Source organism: Periophthalmus magnuspinnatus, chromosome 3 (genome assembly GCF_009829125.3).
Source record: "Periophthalmus magnuspinnatus isolate fPerMag1 chromosome 3, fPerMag1.2.pri, whole genome shotgun sequence".
NCBI lineage: Eukaryota > Metazoa > Chordata > Actinopteri > Gobiiformes > Gobiidae > Periophthalmus > Periophthalmus magnuspinnatus.
The window spans coordinates 31446282-31469426 of NC_047128.1; the positions used below are offsets into that span (position 1 = coordinate 31446282).

The window sequence follows — 23145 nt, forward strand, 5'->3', positions numbered from 1 at the left end:
CACACAAAAATCTTGCATATTTACCCGAAGTTCTTCTATGAAACCGAAAATAATGTGTTTTTAAACTTCATACACCTTCTCTAGAATCATTTTGGATCATTTTAGTCCTCGATTTTGCAAATATCTACTAAACAAAAGGTAAAAGGTACATCTTAACTTGAAAACTACCATTTCATGACAACAAAACAAAACTCTAGGTATGTTTTTGATGACGTAACAACATTCTAACTCGGCTCACAAGAATCGATTTTACGCAATATTTTTCCATACCGCACTGTATTCAACAATATGTCCCGTTTTTTCTACAATTTGGGGGTTCATCTTGTGCAGAGTTGGACATTCTGACTAGTCTTGTTCATTTTATCCAGCTTGGGAAGAGCACAAAAACTACATTTGCAGCTATTTCAATTTGCAGATAACATGGGCCCAAAACGAAGACACTCTGATTAAGAAGAATTGCATGACTTCCTTACATAACAAATCCTTTTCGCTACAGTCCAGCGCAGGGTGACTGTCAAATAGATAATTATTGGCTTATAATGGTGAGAAGAGTGCACCAATTCAGCCCGTAACTGTATCTGGATGAGCGTATAGCCTACAGATATGTGTCATACTCAGCTCCCACTAACAGGCCGTTAACAAGCAGCCCACCCACACACCTGTGCTTCCACTGTGACAGCCCACTCCCACCCTCTCCATCAGCTCAGAGTGCATCATCATCATCATCATCATCACACAGGTAGGCCCAGCGTAAGGGGTAGATTCATGGTTCAGAGAAATGAGGGGTTCAGAGGTACTTTTGGGGGCGAAGACACCAGGGATCTCTCTGACTCTGTGATCTGTATTATTCATCCATCACTCAGCCACCGGAGCATGGTGAGTTATGAGCCTGCGTAAAAACACGAGCCAGACTACTCGACGGCTGATTGGCACTCAGACAGATGAGAAGAAAAATACAGCGGCAGTGAAAACAGCATTTGTCGGGGAGGATATGTACACAACTTGACCACGTATCGCAAAAACTTTAACTATTTATCAGGTTCTACACTAGAAACTGCCTCCATTGACTCATCTAAAGCCCATCCCTAAAAATAAATGAGGTGATCTGTGAAAATCCATGTCAGGTAAATGCTGATCCTCACTAAACCAGGCTAACCAAAATGTTAATTGTGTGCAGTCTTATGTATTATTTGGATTGGATTGGATTGAATGGATTTGGAAAGAGTGGAGTGACTAAATTTCCTGATCACTGTCCAGAGTTTACACCTGTGACTCTTACAATAATAAGTCGAGGTTGAAGAATGACCCATAGCCAGCTTGAAGAGATTTTATGGAACAATCTTTATTGGTTGTACATTTAACAGATTGCCACACAAGTACTTTTCTCAAAATGTCACCGCATATCAACGGACAAAACAAGACACCTTACTCTCAGTACAAACACATACAAACAGGAAAATATCCAACCCGTTGCCTCATGCACCAAGTCACTACTGAATAAAAACAGACAGACTCATCTCGATAAAACAAAAAAAAAACATACAATGTAAAAACAAATATCTGTTTAAAACCCTAATAAAAGCAGACTTAAAATGTCTGCACATCTTTTCATTTCTTCTTTTCTTTTTCTCATGGGACATTTCAGAAAAGACAATATCCATATTTTCAGCCATTCAACATGCAACTGACAACAACAGTGTCCTTTTCTCCGTACTGGATGTGCACATTCTTCTATAAATGTACAGCAGAACAGTCCCATGGAAGCTCCAGTCTGATTGGTGACCTTTCACTGTTCAGTCCTCTGGGCTACGGGGACGGAGGAGTCTTCAGAGAGTTACATGATCCTCCCTGGCTGCTACCTGTAGTTCCCTGGTACTGTCAGACAAACACATGTAAAGTTAAATATAGGTAGAAAGTGAAATATAGTTATACTTTAAACCAAATGTCTAAATGAGAGCACTGTGTAACTTTTGGGTGATGTTATTGTTCAGGCTAGAGTGACTTTGGGCTTGATGCGGAGGTTTATAAAGTACTTTAGTCGTAATTTGTAATAAAATCTGTCTACCAGATCTATTATCTATTTCCTATTTTGCTTAAAAACTTTACCTGTAACATAAAGACACATACTTATCTTATATACATTCAATTACAGATATTATTGTTGAAAAATATGCCTTTGTACTGTGTGTGTGTGTGTGTGTGTGTGTATGTGTGCGCGCCTCTCCACAGGTCTGATCTGTAACTAGCTGAAAAATAGCAACATCACCTGCTTGTTTCCATGGAAATAGATAAGTGTAACGTCGTACTGTGGAATAATCTCCACAAAGACAAGCATGTGATATACTCTCCATCAGAAAAGTTAGTGCGCTTTTTAAATGTATTGTGTTGTTTCATTTGACAGACACCGTTTTTGTTTGTTTATTTGTTTGTTTAAGAAGAAATAGTCACAATCTAAAAACTCCAAAATCTGCCATATGCCAATTTATATGTTCATTTTTAACTGGAAACACACTGGTCATGGTGTCAAAACATCCAGGTCCATGATACACTTCCATTCTTACGTGTGAGTGCATGTACTACTATCTCTGTATCTCCCACAGTAAATCCAAATAAACCCCCTGTGTCTCCTCTGCTTTTAATGAGATACAGCCTTGACATTTGACTGGCAGTCGGGGATGAGGATAAGCTCCAGATGAACAAAACATACTCTTTAAAGTGCTTGTGAAGGGCATTAAGATCATAAAAGCGTGTGAAGGCGTCTCACTGAAAGGACTCTGTTAGCCATAACTCCGGATTCCTTCATAACATAACTAACATTCTGCTCACATATTTATTTGAGAAGATCATCAAAGACAACACATCTGTTAAAAACTTGAATCCTGTAGTAGTGTCTTTCCCGTTTATACTATCAGAAACTGTACTATTGTTACAAACGTGCCACAGGACTATTTCTGTATCTCATTCACAAACAAGGGAAGAGGAGGCTTTCTAGGAAATTCCCAGAGCACAAGAGCTTACCTGGCACCTCACCCCTCCCACTGCTGCGCATCTATTTTTACAAAACCATAAATGGTACAACCGTTTCAAATCACTTTAAACCCCCTCCACCGCAACTGTGTAGTGAAGTCTGTCTGCAGCAGTGAGAATGCAAAGCTATAAGCAATAAAATCAAAGATGCTGTAACACCTAAAAATAACTACACTTTCAATAGGGTTAGGGTTAATCGATTGACCGTAATGAACCAGTACGTAAACTATTGTCGTACTCTAAGAATCTCATCCCAATGCCTCATCTGTGCGTTCATTTTTGACATATTGCGTGAATTTTTTGCATATTCTGCTGGTTCCTTATACAGCCCCAGATAGGCTCGTCAAATCACCTGTCAGATGCACTCACCTCCACCAGGGGATGCCAGTGAGCGACAGGTTTGCGCGGGTATGTGAGCATTTCATTCCAGTGATCTCGACCGAGGCTGTCTGCATCATTGCCAACCCGACACACTCCGATTACTTCATTATGGCCCACTCTGTTTGTGCCAAAGACAGAGAGAATGTGTTCGTGAAAAAGCTTGTATTTTAAAAACCTATCAACCAGATCTCTCATCAATAAAATGCATGCACTTTAATTAAATCTTAGTGTTTCTTGGATTTTATAACGCATGTAAAGGGTTCATGCAGAGTAATAAAAATAGATGTTAACCGGTCATAGTCCATCACTGCGATCAAAAGGCTGATCTGCTCGATGTTTTCCGGAGGCACATCAAAGACAATGGCCTCATTATAAACTGGATTCAGCGTGTTCCTCTTCGTGGACGTCTTCCTCTTCTTTAGTCGCCGGCCGTCGCACATTAGAGAAACCTTCACGTATGGATCTGTGGATGTAGGACAGAGAGATGAGAGAGGGTAACACTCATATATATTCATGATTACTGCTCTAAACCCCACTGTTTACATGCAGTCACACTTTCTAATTACCAGAAGCGCCTGTGATGTCCATAGCCTTCAGATTACGGGCCTTTATCATGGTAATGGTGAGTCGGCCCGCTGTGGGCAGGTAACAGAGGGAGAACATCAGGTCGCCCAGATCCACATTATCCTGGAATAAAATGAAAAAATGCACAATTCTAGCAAAAATGCGTATACTATGTTAATAAAACTGCATCATTTGTTGTATATACAGTCAAATTCTTCACTATTTGTGGTCTAACACATGTCTGCAGGATCCAGTATTCATTTGATCTTGAGGTTTGGGCAGGACTACCATATCTGGAGGAGTTTATTATGCATGTTGCTGCCCCGTGTAGATTGGAGTCACATCCCAAGATCTGCAGTGCCGTGACCCCGTCTACAGTACAATGCAGCACTTGTGAAACACACCCTGGTCTTTAATTTTGCTCGGTTTCTCTTGCTTCGCTGCCCACTAACTGCTACCCTCCTGAAGACAATCCGCGTACCCATTTTTACTGCTGTGTCGGATTAGAACGTTTTGCTAATTGACAAAAAAATACAGAGATTGTGAAGAATCCGTACCTTTCACAAACACAATAGTCTGTACTTTCTTTCTTTGGACATCTGATCTGCTGTCTCCATGTCATAACCCTATTCTATTATAGCCCACACTTCCATCTGCCACACACCGACAGTAACAGCATGCACGTTTCAGAAAGAGACCAGTGTGGAGCTGGGAGAGGCAGCCACTCGCTTATCACATGCTCTTAAAATAACTCCACTACAAAGGTGAGAACCAAAGCGCACTATACTGTCTGCTTCATACAGCGACTCCTAGAACCAAGCGAAAGGTCCATTTGTGTCTCGACTATCACAAACACACAATAGAAACTGGCAATCGACGGTGTGACAGAGTTCAGGTGTTTTCAGATGGTGCCTGGGTTTAGTTTTCTGTCATTTTTTTGTGATTTTTAGGCTACTTTTGTGCTAGAGCATCCGCAACAGTGAAAGCGAAGGTTTAAGACTGAAGTAAGAGCAGCACTGTAGAAGAAGACATCAAACGAACGTGGATGGAGCCTGATTGAAATGCTTTGCACCGAATAGACTTATTTTGGTAGATTTGAAAGTTTGGGGTGTCGAGACATATATGATCATTAAATCCAAAATGTAAAATGACACTTTAAAATGGTTTAAAGGGCCTATGCTATTTTCTGTTCCATGTTATAATGTGGTTTCCTCATCAGAAATATACCCAGAGTTATGTTTTGTTTCATTCACACATATTTAACACACAAACTCTTCTTTTTGTTGTAATACCTGAAGTACTCCATTGTATTTTTAAACTCCATACACCTTCACTAGAATTATATGGATAATTTCAGCCCTGGAACTGCCAATCTCGACTGAACAAAAGGTTAAAGGTAACATCACAACATGGAACAGAGCGTTTTGTACTTTGGAGATGTAGACAGACTAATAATAAAGGGTTACTCAAACATGTGTGAATGAAACAAAATACAACTGCGAGTGTGTTTTTGAGGCGGTAACAACTTTAACACGTCGCTTAAAGGCATTTAAATAATTACTCAATACAATATTTCATCATGTTCTCTCCAGATGGAATGTACCATAATATCACTGTGCACAGTGTCCAAATGTTACAGTCTCTAAACCTTTTTCCATCTTGCCCAAGTAACTTTGTTGGCCATATTTTAACCCTGATTGACAGATGGATGAGTGGGCAAGTTCATTATACTGAAATGGCTGCAGTGCAGAAAAGATATTTGCATACACTGTGGGAAGAAGGAGGCATGAGAAAAACAGGGGAAATATCACTTTGGCTAATTACATTTGATGTGACTCTTATTATCCACATGTAAATGATGTATAGTCATTACATAAAACAGTTGTTTTACATTCAGTTCATTGGTTTAGACTAGTAGTCACAATGAGCATTTATTTTAGACACTGATTGGTCACTATGTTTAAACTGTCATGTGAATGACTCCAGTGCACAGAGCACATGGTGTGTGTTACAGTATGAATGAATTTCTTCAAGGATCAAATGTTGACTGTATTATTATCTGTGTTGGAGTTTGTCACATTCACAGTCAGACACTTAAGTTCTTTGTGCTTGTGAGTGATTGAACCAGAGCAGGATGGTGACATACAACAAGAATCTCTCTCATCACACTCTTTGCACTGCACCTTTCAATAGTGTAGAGTCACAGTCTTTGTCAGAGGAAACTGAAATGCTGCAGTCTATAAACTCATGTCATTAAGACTAAGGGCAATCAATTCTCACCACTGGAGTTCTCTTCACTAAAGATGTGCACACATGTCTGCACAGCACATGTATCTGAGCGATTGCCACTTAGCTTCAGGACTGACTTCACTAGTCATAATCATCAAGTACTTGTACATATTTGTACTTCCTGAAGGAGACATGTGTAGAATCTGAGAGACTAAACTTGTATTTATGCTTGAGTCATTGCTGATACTTTTCAAAGGGATATTTTTTTGCTTTTCCAAAACCAAAGTCAAGTACAATGAGAGACACATTGCTGCTCAAAGTTAGACTTTTCTTTGTTTCGCTGAAGTGGCACAAAGTAACTTTACAGTAGTTGCAGAAACTGTCAGTTTTGCTAAATGTGTTCAATCCAGAGACTACCATTTTATTTGAATATGGTTCTCGGGCACCCCTCCCTTCTCTGTTCTACCGTAAACGCCATAAAACAGGAGTCATTCCAAGATTTATCCATGTTTTTATGCCTTTTACAATGACACTACATCAGATCAAACACCAGCGATAAAACATCTTATGCACATTAATCTGATAGTGTGTGTGAGTGGACAAGAGCCTATTGAGGGAGTGCTGCATAATGAAAAATCTGTAGTATGGATGGTCCTAGAGATATAGTGTGACTCCTGACGTTGTTTTGTTAGTAGAGGAGAGGGGCAGACTTACCGAGGAGACGTATTGGATATCACGGCCCAGTTTGGTCTCCCTGGGGAAATCAGCAAGGTCCAGGAAGTTGTCCACCACCACTTGACCAATAATATCGTGCCGTGAGAAGCGGTCAAAATCGTAGACTGTAAAATGAAGCTTACGAGTGGGAAGCTCAGAATATGCGACTGGGAACAGGAAGACCTCATCAAAAACTGGATTCAGTGTTTTTCTATGGACTTTAGTTTGGTGCTTGGTCTTCCTGTCCGGCAGCAGGTAGATTTTTACATAAGGGTCAGAAGTACCAGAGAAGTCCTTCGCGGGGAGGTCCTCAGCTTTATGGATTTTGACGATTAACTGTTCCAAGTCACAGTCAAATTTGAGGATAAAATGGAGACGTCCACATCTGCCTCCTCTGCGGTTACCCTCATCACCCTCCAGGGAGCGTTGTTTGTACAGCTCAGGCTTTAGGCGTCCCAAACCAAGACCCATCCCAGTGAGAGAGTCCTGTCTTTGGAACTGGGCCACATTGAAGTCTGGGTTGGACAGGTTCATGTGTCGGCGGATGGAGCCTTGTCTGTAAACAGGACAGAGATGTGCTTTTTATTAAACAACAAAAAAAAAAAACATAGACGAAGCATTTTAAGCCTCAATTGTGATGGAAACTTTGAAACGACTTAAACTCTAAAGGAAGTTATAAATACTTTCACTGGTGACTACAAAACTCCTCATAATACTGCTATCAGTGACATTTTTTTTCATTTTGTCAGCTCAGTAAAAACATTTTTCAACAGTATCAGTTATGTCATTTACCTCATGACTCTTGGAACAGTTAAATGTTTATGAAACTACGATATTTACATTTGAACTGAAGAAATTACCCGTTTGACGATGGCTCTGTGGCCTGCCGCTGTATCCGTGGAGTGGTGTGGACCCCGTTCTCCCTGGTCTTACACTCTGCGTCCAGCGGTATGTCTGGAGACGTGTGACTGATCTTCATGGCTGCTTCAGGGGTGGCTTTGACCACGGGGGGCGGGGACATGGGGGACATAGGAGCCTCTACAGACACCACTGACGCCACCGGAGTGGGCTCTCGGGCTATGGAGCTGTGAGAGGACTTACGGCGGTCGTGCGGCGGGGGATCTACTGCAGTGTAGACGGGCTGCCTCGGGGCGGGCTGGGGGGGCAGGGGGCTCAGGGTGGGGATGAGGTGTCCTGTGGCGTCTTTGATGGTTGGGGATAAGCCACGCTCCCTCCACGGAATCCAACACAACTTCCATGATACAAAGAGAGAAACTCCAAACAGGGCCAGGCCGCAGGCAGTGACGACCAGGGACAGCAGGCTCACTGACACGTCTGAAGAAAGGAAAAGAAACAAGAACTATGAGCCAAGAGTGACCCCACATTACAGGGTTATGAACAACATTGACATAGAAAGAAGAAAGCAGAAATACTAAAGTAAGAGGAGGATTTTTTTCCCATTGATCTGGAATAGTTTAGACTGATCATAATATGTAAGGCGTTAAACTACTGCCATCTTACACTCTATAGAGCCCTGTATATGAACAATTTATTGAACACAGATCATTGTTCATTGTCAAAGGCAGTTGATCAGATTGAGCATTACTGTTTCTCTCTTGTTCTGTAAAATCACATTTACTTCTGGGGACAGATTAAATCTACAGTAGACAGACTCATGAACCTGCAGTGAATCATATGCAGTAACTTTATGTTGAGTCTCCTGGTTTTCTTTTATGTTTTTTTTCCTCCTACCTTTGAAAAGATTAGTCAGGATTAGTATAATATTGTGATAGCAGTGAAATCTCTTATCAACCCCCCACATGTAATGTTTCATATGCAGTCATATTTTATCCTCCTCAGTGATAGCACAAGAGGAATTATTGTTTGAATCACAGCCAGATATGCTTTTTCATTCTGTATCTTTGGAAAACTAATGTCTTTACATTTGCATGCAGCCCCATGTCCTGATGTGTCAAATCTTAACCAGCTGCTTAAACCTGGACCTCATGAACACTTCCAATGAATAAATAAACATATTTAGCAATTAAGAAATGTTCCATTATGTATGTATCCTATGTAAATCTTGTTATTGATCCCGTGTTTAAACAGTCAAGGTGAAAAAGTATCGACAGACAGTAAAAGCTGTATCATAGACTAATACCAAGCTTTAAGTGGCAAATGGAGGTTGAGAGTGTCAGCGCATGGCACTGAATAATTCTGCATTTATTTGCATCAGAGCATTGTTGTCAGTGATCACACAGAGCCTATCTGATGTTGACATTTGTAGTTTATATGTTTTTCTATGCATATAAAGTAGCTTAATGTGTCTGTCAGTGTCTGTTCACTGTGTGGTTTGTTCTGTGTTGATTTAAATGTTGCTATATATAGATTATATATATATATATAGATTGTTATATATTATAAACATTTTTCAGGATAAGATTTCATCTTAAACAAATGAGCTGAAGTCCAGACAGCATTGAAAGACCCATACTCCCAGGAGCCACAGTGTTGATGGTACATTATTGTTACATTATTGTAAAGGGACTCTAAAGCACCTACTCAGCAGACTGACTGTGTGTGGGCACAACAGTGCTCCTCACAGACAAAGTGTCCTCTCCGAGCTCTCAGATTCCTCCAGCCCCAGAAGATGTGTGAGAAGAATGTGCAGAAATGTGAAGGACTTGTCGTGTGGGGACACTCAGCTCACAGTTTGGCAGGCTGCAAGAGCGCTGCTCGGGTTGTGGGAAAGTACAGTCCTGAAGGATTTGGAGACTGGATTATAAAAAGAAAATGTAGTGGGCCTATTTTGAAGCACAGGACCTTAGGAGGTGCAATAGTGTAGGAGGCCAGGGAGTGTTGAAGAGGCAATGTTTTAAGTCTCACATTTTATATGTGCAAGACAAAACAACTACAAATGTGTTGTTTAAAATATCTTCACACAATACGCAAAACAATGACTTCTGATAACCTTTGCAGCAATAGGTTTAGGTATAATGTTAACAAGAGATTGCAGAGGGCGTTGGATCTCAAACAATATTTTTATCTAGATTTAATTTTAATGATTTCCTGCATGTAATCAAAGTATATTACATCATTTACAAATTCATCACACCACATGAAATGCAACATTTAACAAATCAAATGGCCTATAAAACAGCTCATAATGTTATAAAAAGGTAACCAAAAGGTGGAAATGATCTCATGATGATGATTAATGTGTTTTAATGAATGGAGTGAGGTGAGTGACTGCATGAACATGTATCTGTGCTCGTGCTCATAGTTCACTCTAGTGGTGATCAGCACCTCCTCTGAGCCATTATACAATGTGCACTCACCTGTTAGCTACATGCACGGGTTCAGGAGCACTGGGAGGTTTGATTTGCTGTATAATGTCTATAAATAGACATTAGGCTTTGAATTTGAATAACTAATGAGCCACACTGACGCTGCTCATTCAGTACTATGCATTAGCTGATAGTAGTAAAATCGCAGTCATAGCACACACTTTGTCTCCACTTCACCTCAGGGTCTGAGCAGTGCGTGTGTAAAACCACAAGATACTCTCCTCACCTGAATCCGAGTACCGTGGTCTGGCGAGGTCTCGGAAATAGTAGGTGAAATCCAGGCAGTTCTCGTTCGGCACTTCGCCCCTGGAACAAAGGTCTGAGAGGAGTTCAAGTGCTTTTCGACAAATCTCGTCATCTCTGTCTCCAGGCATTTCCCTCCACCAGCATCCTTAAAAATGAAGAGTCTCGTGATTCACAGCGCGTCTCCTTTACAGTTTCCTTTTACAATACTACGCTGCACGGAGCACTTATCCAGAGGCACGCCTACCCACAGCATCCAACCGACACAGCTCCAGTGAATTACGACACTGAAAGTGTCTCATGAACAAAAGCCACTTCCCTCACAAATTAAAACAATCTGATGACTTAGTTTTGGGTTATGTCAGCGCTTTCACTCCGCTCGTCAGGTTCAGAGCCACCGGTTGAATCCACGCGTGGCCACTGCGGCGTCGTGCGCTTTCCATGGTGCTGAAAGACTGTGCGCGCACACGCGGTGGGAAGAAAGCCGGACTTTCGCTACAGTGAGTCCCCGCAGGCGGCCAGTCTCTCTGCTTCTCCCTCTCCCTCTCTCTCTCTCCCTCTCTCTCTCTCCCTCTCTCTCTCTCTCTCTCTCTCTCTCTCTCTCTCTCTCTCTCTCTCTGTCTCTCTCTCTCTCTCTCTCTCTGTCTCTCTCTCTTTCTCTCTCTCTTTCTCTCTCTCTTTCTCTCTCTCTGTCTCTCTCTTTCCCTCTCCTCTCTCTCTGTTTCTCCCTCTCCTCTATCTCTCTCTGTCTCTCTTTCTCTCCTCTCTCCTCTCTGTCTCTCTTTCTCTCCTCTCTCTCTCTGTCTCTGTCTCTCTTTCTCTCCTCTCTCTCTCTGTCTCTCCTCTCTCTCTCTATGTCTGTCTTTCCCTCTCCTCTTTCTCTGTTTCTCCCTCTCCTCTCTCTCTCTCTGTCTCTCTTTTCTTCCTCTTCCTCTTCTTCTTCTTCTCGGTCACGTGCATTCAAGCACCTGAGAAAGTTGAATACAGCACACAAAAGAAAAGCGAGGGCCGCCCAGCTCCACACAGCCAATTCTGGTGCGATTTTACGTGGATGTGAGCGTCCAATCAGACGGGTCTGAAGGTTCTAATGTGCACCTGCTGAGGAGGAACGTTTTCACTCTGTTTCACATGTTAAAGTGCGCAGCGTGTGACAGTGAAATGTTCCAGATGTAAAAATGTAGTATCTGGTTTCAGATGTGTGTTACATAACATCATTTCCCCTGTGATCACTGTAGTGGGAGATTCAGGGACAAACTTCTTGATTTTTTTCATCTCCCTGTGGACCAAATATTGATCACCTACAACAGTCCTTTTGTTCTTTTTACATTATGTGGGTGGCTCGAGCACGCACCATCAAAAACGTTCTCATGGGACCCTGCAGTAGTAAATCAAATATATGTAGGAGTGACCTGCCATTAGCGCTCTCTATCTGTCCACTGCCAACAAAAACTCATCATTTCACTTTTTGATGAAGACAGTCACATATATTCTCTGTTCTCTGACATTACACACATGCACTATTTGAGCTCTCAAGATCCACTGAGACGGAGACAGATTTGGTTAAATTTGATCATCTTGGTGACTTGGTGAAATACATTATAACTGATAAATACATTTACAAAGACAAAGTATAGAAAAAGATAGAATAGAATAGTATAGAAAAGAACAGGTGTGGGCTATGCATTAATATATACATGTACTGTTTGTGTCAGTATACAAAGCCTGGATAATTAAAACTGCAAAAATAATATACAATTGTGTTTCAAAACCCATCAAATATAAAATAAGCTTTGATCAAAGTTAGTTGAATTGGATTATTGTGATTCTGATAGAAACAGAGACCGAAATGACACACACCACTGAGGACAAGTACTCTAAATGAGCCACTAGATTGGTTTACCTATTAGCGTTTTATTTCACTAATGAGAGGCCAGGTCTTTCCACACAGAGAAGATAAAACCGTTTTTTGGCAAGCGCTTTTATAATCTATTAAATAACTGGCACAATCGCACGAGGTATGAAATTGCTGACTACATTGGTTTTATTGAAAGTATGTGTGCGTGCATCTATGATTGTAAACCGTTTCACACAGCAGTAAGCGGTAAGTCAGCTTTCTTGGTGTCCATGGCAACAGTTAAAAGACAGAAGGCCCCCTTCACCCATTTTTCTTCAACTCTTCTTCTGTCAGCCTCTCTTCACGGCACAATCTTCACACACGCACGCTCCCTTCCCCCACTAAACTTATAAGGATTCTCTCCTCTAATTATTTTAACCTGTCTGCCTCTTTTGCCTTATCAGGGCATTAGTTCTGGTTGAGGTTAAAAAACAAGCGCTACAGGATTATAAAACATCCAGAGTAATACAGCCCCATTCAGGTTTGGTTTCCTCTTTAATACAGTCAAATTCAACTCTTGATTCAGCTACTATTCAGCTACATCTCTTTATTTTGCACACTATTCCATTGCTACTCTCGTTTCTGTTCAAAGCAATTGAATTATGAGTCCTTCCTACATTCACGGGCGTAGATAACAAAGCCATGGTGATTCTAATAACAGTGGAAATAACATTGTTTCTCAGCAGTTAAACCCATTAGAAACGTTAAAAGAAAAAAACAAAAAACGAACAGAACAAAAGATGAAATCCGCTAATGGTTTTAAAGCTGAGTTATCATAATTTCGGTCATTTGAATATAAAATGCTTGTGTTAATATTTCAGTTGTTTGTTTTTAAGCAACAAAAGTGGGATTTTTATTGCTCTTTAAGTCAAACGAAGCGTCTAGATTTCCTGAAAAGCTGCACAGACATGACACGAGATGAAACTCCCAAGTCACTGCTCATCTTTTCTCTGCCTCAACATGTTTCTTCAACTTATATAAAGCGATGTACACGTAGGATATTTGTGCGTCTGGGAGGGATTTTGTGTGCAATGCTTAGATGTGGTAAAAAAAAAAAACCCTAAAAAACAAACAAACAATTGCATCTGAAGGGGGAGGGGATTGTGGAATAAGAAACTGCAGCCGGAGAACTCTCACAATATCAACACGCTGGACTCATCCTCCTGAACGCATCAACCTGTCACAACAATGTTACCAATACAGGTGAAGTGAGATTGGCTGGTCTTCGGGATTGTGTTAGAAGCAGGAAAAATGGACAAGAGTTTCACCTTTTTGACTTGTATCGCAAACTGGCAGGGATGCAGATGAGGCGTGGTCACATCCAGCAGACAAAATGTAGTTTACGTTGTTGATGAAGTTATTATATAATTTGTCCGAGCACAGTTTATTACATGCTGCTGATAGCTGTGTTTGAAATGTTTGGAATTGGCCGGAATATCGCGTTAGAATTCCCATTGAGCAGAGAAGGATTTGACAGATCTGACGATGCAGTTTCGGAAAAAAACGCAATCAACAAAAAGGCAGCGTTGAACCCGTAATCAGAAAAGGCTGAAAAATGAAACATATTTTGTGTAATTCTTGATGTAAAACCCACAATACTGCAGTTCAACACGTACTCTAACCATATCAATCAGCTTCAAATCTTAATTTTACACACACAACATATTGTCTTTCAGTGTTGTTTAGTTTCTTCATGCATGCAGTTCTTCGGGATGTTCCCTGATCGGAATTTGAAGAAACAGTGTCTTTGATGTAACTCTCAGAAGTCCCATCAGTCTGACAGGACAGATGGAGATAAGCGGGAATGCTCACAGATAAGCCACAAATGGTTGTACAAATATGCCCAGGGCCCCAAGGAATCACAGAACAAGCAATCCAGCTGCGACGGAGACATGGAGACACTACCACAGCCTTTTCATATGATTTACTCTGATGCAGCACCTCATATCTAAAAAGGAATATGATTTAATAGCGTTTACGTCCAATTTTGATTCCATTGTAGTGATAAGATAAGTGGTTTTGTAGCCACAGCTGTCCTGAGGCAGACTGCACAATAATCGCTGCAAAGGTTGATGGCCCTAATGGTACTTTGTCAATCTCATAAGCTACTGCATGATTTTACAAAACAATAAATGTCTTTTTATGCTGTAATAAATGTTTTACTTTCTCGAGAATTTCAAGTTTGCTGTCTGCAGAATAATTCTAACCTTTCCTGGGGCTGTCTTGTATAAAAATCTTGAAGATAAGCGCGCTGGAAGACAGTGGATTAGACACACAAAACATTTGCTGATTAAAACGCACCATTGATTTTCTCAGATGAACAGATGATCTATGAAAAGTTGAGGCGAGCCGCAGACCTCTTCATATTATCCAAAGTGTAACTAGTGATGTGTGGAAGAGCTAAAAATAGGACCAGGCCATTTTCTGAGGCCAGAGAAAATTGGATTAAATAGAATTAGATTGTAGAAATGACTCTCTCAGCCTCATGTTTAGAATTCCATTAAGAAGCAGTTATGCATGAAATGTGTGTACTTTTAGATTCACATCTTTAAGTCATTTCCTTCATCTTATCTTACACAGGTTTGATTATGTGATTGACTATCATTTGTGATTAAATTCTGCTCTGTGTGCATGTATGACAAGGACTGGCTTTGTGCACGCACATTTGGGTAAAACTTTATCACATAACAACAGTAAAGTGTGGATGCACACAAGGTGCGTGTACTTTCTACCAACAGTCATTTTGTTTGATCTAATGGAGGTACTGATCTTGCCATATGGGGAAATGATTTATTTGCTGTAAACAGGAGCTACAGAGCAGTATCCAGGGACCTCGTTCAGACCTTAAGCCAGGAATTTTGTCAAGACGACCTATAAAGGATTAGCTAGAGGTTTGGGAGTCTATTAAATGAAGACTACAAAAGATTAAGAAACAATAAGAATAAATCATTGTTTATGATGAATTGAATGACATGTTTAGATTTTATGAAAAACATAATTTGGGCACAGTATATTTGTACCATTGTGAGAGGAATCAGGGCTTTGGAGTAGGTTTATAATATGAACAGGACCAGGAAGAAGACATGTGTCTCTCCACATGTGTGAAAAGCACACGGCTGCCTGGGGATGCTGAGGCTTGCTCTGTGAAACCGTGTGTTGCCTCAGGGAGGGAGCACCCAGGAAGAGGTTAACACCTGCTAAACCTGCGGGGCCCAGCGGGAGGGCACATCTTTAAAAGGCTTAAGCCACCCCATGAAAAACTGTGAAACACATGGACTGATACAGACGCAGAGGTGTGTTCTGGACTGCTGGTCATGACTTTTTTAAACAGGAATAAATGATATATATTTGAATGAAGCTTCTCTAAACTTGAATGTCTGTGTGTATAGAATTCATATGAAAAATCTATCCAACAGATTCAATAGTAGTAGTTCAGAATTTTAGATTCCTTCTCACATTCATGAACAAAAACATTCTCTGCTTGGTTCTTCATATACAACATTACATTGCTCGTGAGACCTTGGCGGAGGTCTGCTCTCTGGTGGCTCTGGTTTTCATTATTGTACAGATACAGTCTATGCTATTGTACTGTATGGGTGTGTATGTGTGTGTATGTGTGTGTATGTGTGTGTGCTTTGATCTCTGTAGAACGAACAAAGGAGAATCAAAAGGCTTTATGTATCAGACAGATTCTGGGATGGTTCAATCAGTTGCTAATTTGTACCATGCGTAGAAAGAAAGCTAAAATAATTTTTTTGCACACAGTTAAAACGGGAAGAAATCCATGTTGTTCCTTAATCATCTGTGTTATTTTTTATATCTTTTTTTTTTGTTTTTTTTGTTTTATCCTTAAGCCACCACGTCTGTTTTGTCAGACCATGTGTTTCTCTGACTAGTTAATCTGCCTGTTTATCATGTCCATTGGAAATTGTGGAGATATAATATGTTTCCAGACCTTATGTCTTTGTAAACTATTATAAAAGTGTGCGGTCTTGAACAGCCAGGCAAATAAACCCGTGTGTAAGTGCCATGTTTAATAGATTATGTTTGAAAGGGGCATTTTACCTGTTGCCAGTGATGAACATGATCCATCGCTCACTCACCCTTATGATTAGGAGCTATGCCTGAGTGTGATGGCTCTATCGGTAAACTCTGGAGAATAACAGTACGGTGAAAGCATGGAGCCATCCCTGCCTTTGTGTTAATGTGTATACTTACACATACTGTATAATGCATGTTTCTGCAGGGCCTACCAGGGGACATTAAGCCGTCTCCTGCCTGCCCCTTTAGCCGTGAGTGTCAGTAATAATTTATCAGATGGAACATGTTTGTGGCTGGATGTATTGAATACCCTGGGATTCTATGTAAAATAAGGACAATAGCAATGAGCATATTAAAAACTAACACACATATTTGTTTTATTTACTCGTTATGACCCCCATTCCTTATTTGAGTCGATTTACTTATTCATTCATACATCTAAAATCCTAAAATTATAACAGACGACCACTAATCAAACATGTTTTATAGGTTCCAGTCTCATTTCAACCTCAAACCAAATTGAAAAGCGCTGAAATACTTCTTTTTTTTTTTTTTTTTTTGGAAGATCAGTTCAACCGCTGCACCAATCCATCACCTCCAGCACCATCAGTCTATCTGGAAAGCTGGAGATGATGACACAACCCCTCCTCAACCCCATCTTCTTCTTCTTCTACTGCCCCCCGAGCACCCCACCCCCACGGACTCGGTTGCTGTGGTAACCATGCAGCAAGTACCTCCAAGCTCTTATGTCTTTTGGTTATGGCTGTCCGTTGCCATTCTTGGGTGTAGGGGATTGATCACAGTGACGCTTGAGGTGGCACCTGACGCCTCGACTCTCAGCGGCTGGATATGGAGCAGTCAACAGGTTTCAACAGGTTTCAACAGGTTTCCAGCCCAACAGACAGTGAAAGCATCTCAAAACGTTCAGCGCGGATGAGATTTGAACCGTTTTTATCATGGATGTGTTAAGTAGCTGTGATTTCGCATGGCATAAACAAGTATTAGTATGTGTTAGTGTGTGCGTTAGTGTTTGTTAGACGTGATAGATATTTGTAAAAAGCTTATAAATACATCCGAACTGTTCAAATAAGCCAATAGTAAAAAGAAAACATGAGGCAAAGCAAGGTAAGTTTATTTGTACAGCACAGTTTGTACACAAGGTAATTCAAAGTGCTTTACGGAATAAGAAAAACATTCAAAACATAAATAATCAGCATAAAATTCACATTAAAAGAGAAGAGTACAGAATAAACACCTTTCTGTTTTGAGCCTGAGTTTAAAAATAGTTAAAATACAATACAATTACGATCTGTACAAAATGAATAAATGAATCAATGCTGGTTCTACACAAACATCGGTGCCAAAAGATTGTTGATTTCTTGGCCCAATAGTGACCTTTCAGACATGACACGTGAGTCTTTTTACTGTACAACTCTTTTAAACTGTATAGAAGAGCAATACGGAGTCGTCATGGGTTAATTTCAGTTTTATAGTTGTGATCAAGATTGGAAAAACTTGGAAAAAGATGTAGACTAACTCAAGGTTTGCTATTTAGTCATTCAGGTTTTGTTTTTTTTAGCTCAAGGCTGTTACATAATTCTCTTTTGTTCATAATCACAATCTGGGCTTTTTTCATCCCTAAACAATTACCCCAATTATCCATGACGTTGTAGTATCCAGCCATAGTTAGTGTTTGTTAGATGTGATAGACATTTGTAAAACGCTTATAAATACCTCAGAATTGTTGAAATAAGCTAATAGCAAAAAGGCAAAGCAAGGTAAGTTTATTTGTACAGCACATTTTGTACACAAGGTAATTCAAAGTGCTTTACAGAATAAGAAAGACATTCAAAACATAAATTATCATCATAAAATTATCATTAAAAGAGAAGAGTGCAGATTTAAACCTTTCTGTTTCTGTTTTTCAAAGTAGAGGCCTGTCTCACATCTTCAGGGAGACTCTTCAAGGTTTAAGCTGCATAAAACTCAAACACTCTCTTCATAAGCCTTATAAAATACTTGTTTCTAAAGCATGGACCAACAATGATAATCATTTAAAGCTGCAATATACAACTGATGGATAGCGTGTAAAGTTAATGTACATGTTGAATATGTAAATGCCACTGGTTAAGTCTGGGAAGGTTTGAGGTCGTCTTTGTAACGTAAATGCAGAAGCTTATTAATAAACGCTTTACTAATGTGACTTGTTCTAACACATTATTGGATATTGCTTCGTCATCTTTTACAGCAATATATCAGCCAGTACTGACTCATGTGAAACGTACATATCGATTCCACATCCAATTTCACAGCAGACGAGACAACAGAGACGTACACTACACAAATTGGGCTCTTACTCTGAAGACGAGAGATTTTTATCCATAAACAGCTTTATTAGGCTTTTTTAAACTAAACAATACAAAGGGTCACTGCGTGGAGTTTCAAACTGCCAATTAAAGGTGTTGTTTTCGTTCAACAAGAAGCAATACGTATTGAAATGATATAGAACGCATTCACGGGGACTCATTTATTTACAGAAACAAAGTGACCCTTCTCATCCGCTAATGGTCCCATAACAAACATTTTGAGCGAGGATTATGATCTGTTTAGCGGTTTGCATGAGCGTGAGGTGCCCCAGTTGGAGTAGAAACCCGTGGCATGTGGGTGACAGCACTGAGTCGAATATTTAGACGTCTATATACGCGCAGCAGGCATTTACATTACGGGCACTGAAGAATATCCTGTGGGAGTGACAGTCAATCGATCCCAAGACTTCTCCTTATGGCATGGAAATCAATACAGGCTGCAGTATAGGGCTTTTATGAATAAACTGACATGTATTGCAAGCTTTTATTAAATGTTAAAGCAATATATATGCACCGTATATATAAGTCTTTTCAGTAACCTTTGGCCTATAATACACGAGAGTCTAAATAACACAGCGCTCTGTCAAAGCTGAACGATTTGTACAAAATGAATGAATCAATGCTGGTTCTACACAAACATCAATGCCAAAAGATTGTTGATTTCTTGGCCCAATAGTGACCTTTTAGATTTGACATACGAGTCTTTTTACTGTACAACTCTTTTAAACTGTATAGAAAAACAACATGGAGTCGTCATGGGTTAATTTCAGTTTTCTGGTTGTGATCAAGATTGGAAAAGCTTGGAAAAAGATGTAGAATAACTCAACATTTGCTATTTAGTCATTCAGTATTTATTCCGCTCAAGGCTGTTACATAATTCTCTTTTGTTCCTAATCACAATCTAGGCTTTTTTCATCCTTAAACAATTACCCCAATTATCCATGACTTTGTAGTATCCAGCCATCGACACTGCAGATAAAGCTCAGTCCTGTGTTTATCCTTGTATGATGAAAAATTACATCACTTTCCATAAACACAGAAATCCAAAGGGTCCAACAGGATTTGAGTGTGTCTAATTATCTGTTCTTTTCATTTTCTCTGTCTTTATTTAACTCGAACGGGTCTGCAGGAGGAATAAACACATTTTAGTATATTTCCTGAGCCACCACACACTTTTGCAGTTTTGCACACCCACCTATGGATACACCAGCAAACAACAAACAAGCCACCTAATCACTATTCACAAGCAGCAGGCGAAGGGGAGGAACATTCACAACAAGAGACGCTAATTAGACTAAGAGTGGCTTATGAGAAAGGCCTTAAAGAAAAGCTTCTAAGCAGAAAGGAGTTAATTACTGATGTAAAAAGATATGGCGGCCATTGTGTCTCAGTAAACACATGATATTTTCCAGACTAAGACTTTTTTAATTATATCTAATGCAATACACCGCGTCTCTCCCACTTTGCGCCTCCAGTTTTAACGTAATTTAAGCCAAGGTCAAGAAATGTTATTAGCGTAGGCACACATTATGATGGTAAGACTTTAATAAAAAGTTCTAATTGTATAATGTTTTCTTAATTATTATGTGTTATTCAGTGTAATTCTTTAAGCATGCTGGAGTATTTTCTCTCTAAACTGAACCACTGGATACATATGGTCAATCATGCTATGTTTAATGACTAAAAGCAAGTTTAGATGGAACTTTTTGCATCATTTGGGGAGTGATATACAATAAATACTAACCTGGACTCATGAGGAAACTAGTATTGTTTTGCTTTGCTTAACTGTGGCTTTAAAACAAGAGTAGCCTCACGTTAAACAAGCTGGGCCGTTTCACTTTATAGGCTCCACTGATGTTAACCTCAGCTGAACGCTCTCCAGCCTCACGTCTCTCCAGTTTAAGTGTGGATCAACCGCTTCATTAAGAAATCACAGGCTTCTCCTTCAAAGATCTTTGCCTGATTTAAGACATTTATTGGGCATGATGACCGGCAGACTGAGGCTCCATTTTTACACTGACACATACTCGTTCAGCCGAGCAGTGACTTTAATATATCATTGAATAATGTCAAAAAGGCAAGTGCTCAACATTTTGAAAAGGTAAAGGGAAAATCTATCCTATCACCTTTTTTCCTAAACATTAAATGAAACACTGAATGAAATATTTATCAGGTTGAGACAGTGAATTAACCTTTACCCTTTAACCTGTAATCAATTATGCACCAAAACTGCCTATTTCACAAAACCTATTTCTGTAGCTTAATTCTGTATATTATTTGGCATCAGGGCTTGAATTCCCTAAAATCTTTCGGTGTAGCAGCCATCTCCTGAAGCTTTACATGAGTGCTGCAGAATGACAGTCAATTTTAGATTACCGCTGCTGTGAATTCCTGCAAACTGCGTTTCCCCAGCAACAGGAAGACAACATGGCAGGAAAATCGCCTTGTGCTCTCAATGAGAAGAGCCTCTCCAAGCGCCTGCAAACGAGAGTAAAGTAAGGAATGAAAAACTGCTTGTTCAAATGATCAGTGCGTAAAGCTTCATGATGAGGCTTTATTGGTGGAGCTGGGGTTACACTGAGGTAGATTTTCTGTATAATCCTAATTGTTGGTGACAGAAAAAATACAGAACCTGACTGCACAATATCCCCAGTCCTAAACCACACAGACTATGCGTTGATCCATAGCCTACTCTATACATTTGTAGAGAAATGTTCTAGCTATACTGTAATAGTTTCATTGATTTTTACACTGAGAATGATTTGATTATGAAACCCTATATTTCCTTTGTCTCTCTGTCCAGGCTGCTGGTCTGTCTTACGTGAAGGTGCAGTGCTGTGTCAGGATGAATTGCTCCTATTGTTTTATTATTTGGTGTCAATTAATAGATTAGGCTTGTCTCATCTGACAAAAGCGTAAATTGAGCGTGCTTTTCCTGTCAATCAACCACTGCAGCCTTAATATCCCCTTCACATGCTTTCCTTGTCATTCTAATTTGACTCTTTTCATGCATGAGTAACTACACAAAGCAGAGTACCCAGTGACAAAAAGAAAGAAAAAAAAACAGAGTCTTAAATAGACAAGTGTTTTGGTGACAAATAATTGGTAAAAGTGTTGAGTGCAGCAGATGAGATGACAGCCTGTCATGTCGTTAGACAGATGCTAAATCATCTTGGCCAGGTCTATGATATGTAACATGCACAGAACGTTGGCAGACGAGTTTTCATCATTAAGCTTCAGTGTTTCATGCTCTGTTGATGAGGTGGCTTTGTCTGCATGTACATTATAGCCACAGCAGATCATTATGTGCCATCATTAGGGGCTTAGCATATTCCTTCATTATTGTAGGGTTATGGTTTGGCTGAGAGCAATCCCATCATCATTTCAGTTACAGTGATGCAAATTACAAATATTGGCAAATCTGAATAGCATGTTGCACTTGTTCTTCAAAACTCATTGTAATCATTAAAATCAGTGGTTTTGGAGATGGTGCTGAGGATGGCTCGCCTAAGATCATAATGAATATGCACTTTGCAACCACACATTTATTTCAATAACCACAACATATTTATTTCTATTGGGTTTTCATCATAGATTGAGATGCAGTCCTTTCCAGCTGTTCCAGGCTTGGCACAGGCACAAAGAGTAGACAAGTGACTCATACAGACAAAGACAAAACTTCACTCTCTTTTCTAAATCTACATTTGACATGTTTTAGAAATGTAGAAATTGTGTAAAATGGTGAACAGGTTGTAGAGTGTGTTTTTACATAAATAGTCTGTACTGCTCTGTGCAATAATATTAATATTCATGACAGACCAGGGAGAAAGTCATTAGAACATCATAGCCACATGTGAATACTTTCATATCTGAATGGACACTGGCGGCACAAAAAAAACAAAACACAACACTATTGTACACCATTATCAGATGGACATTGACTTGTGGGGCAATAAAATAAACCTGTTGTACACCATTAGTGTATGATGTCATTCCTTACTGAAGCTATTCTATGCTAAAAGCGGATATCTTTTATTTTTCAAACCAGCATATCTTACCCAATCTTGATACATCAGCATTGTCCAAAACAATTAACTTAGCATGCAACCTGAGCCTGTTAAGTGTGTAGGCTCGCCCCTTGTGTGCATGTGTTGGCATGGAAACACGAGTAGCATTGTGATGTGTATTGAATTTTTCACCTCTGTCCCTGGAGTAACACCATGAAGCATGACACCTGCCCATCCCCCACCCTCTACACCCACCCAGATGTGCGCAGAAAGGGGCAGAGTTCACACCACAAACTTACAGTGTGACAAGTTCCAACCTAAAAATATCAATG

At 39.9% G+C, this 23145-nt stretch overlaps 1 protein-coding gene across 1 annotated transcript; it reads right to left on the reverse strand.

Annotated features, from left to right (window-relative positions):
* Positions 1 to 1319: 1319 nt before the first annotated feature.
* syt9a (synaptotagmin IXa) lies at positions 1320 to 11015 on the reverse strand. Its single transcript, XM_033987446.2, has 7 exons — positions 10489 to 11015; positions 7776 to 8250; positions 6916 to 7471; positions 3975 to 4095; positions 3700 to 3871; positions 3397 to 3526; positions 1320 to 1875 (listed from the first exon to the last, which is right to left on the reverse strand). Exons 1-7 carry the CDS (start codon positions 10634 to 10636, stop codon positions 1807 to 1809), a joined length of 1671 nt encoding a protein of 556 aa, XP_033843337.1. The 5' UTR covers positions 10637 to 11015; the 3' UTR covers positions 1320 to 1806.
* Positions 11016 to 23145: the final 12130 nt, after the last annotated feature.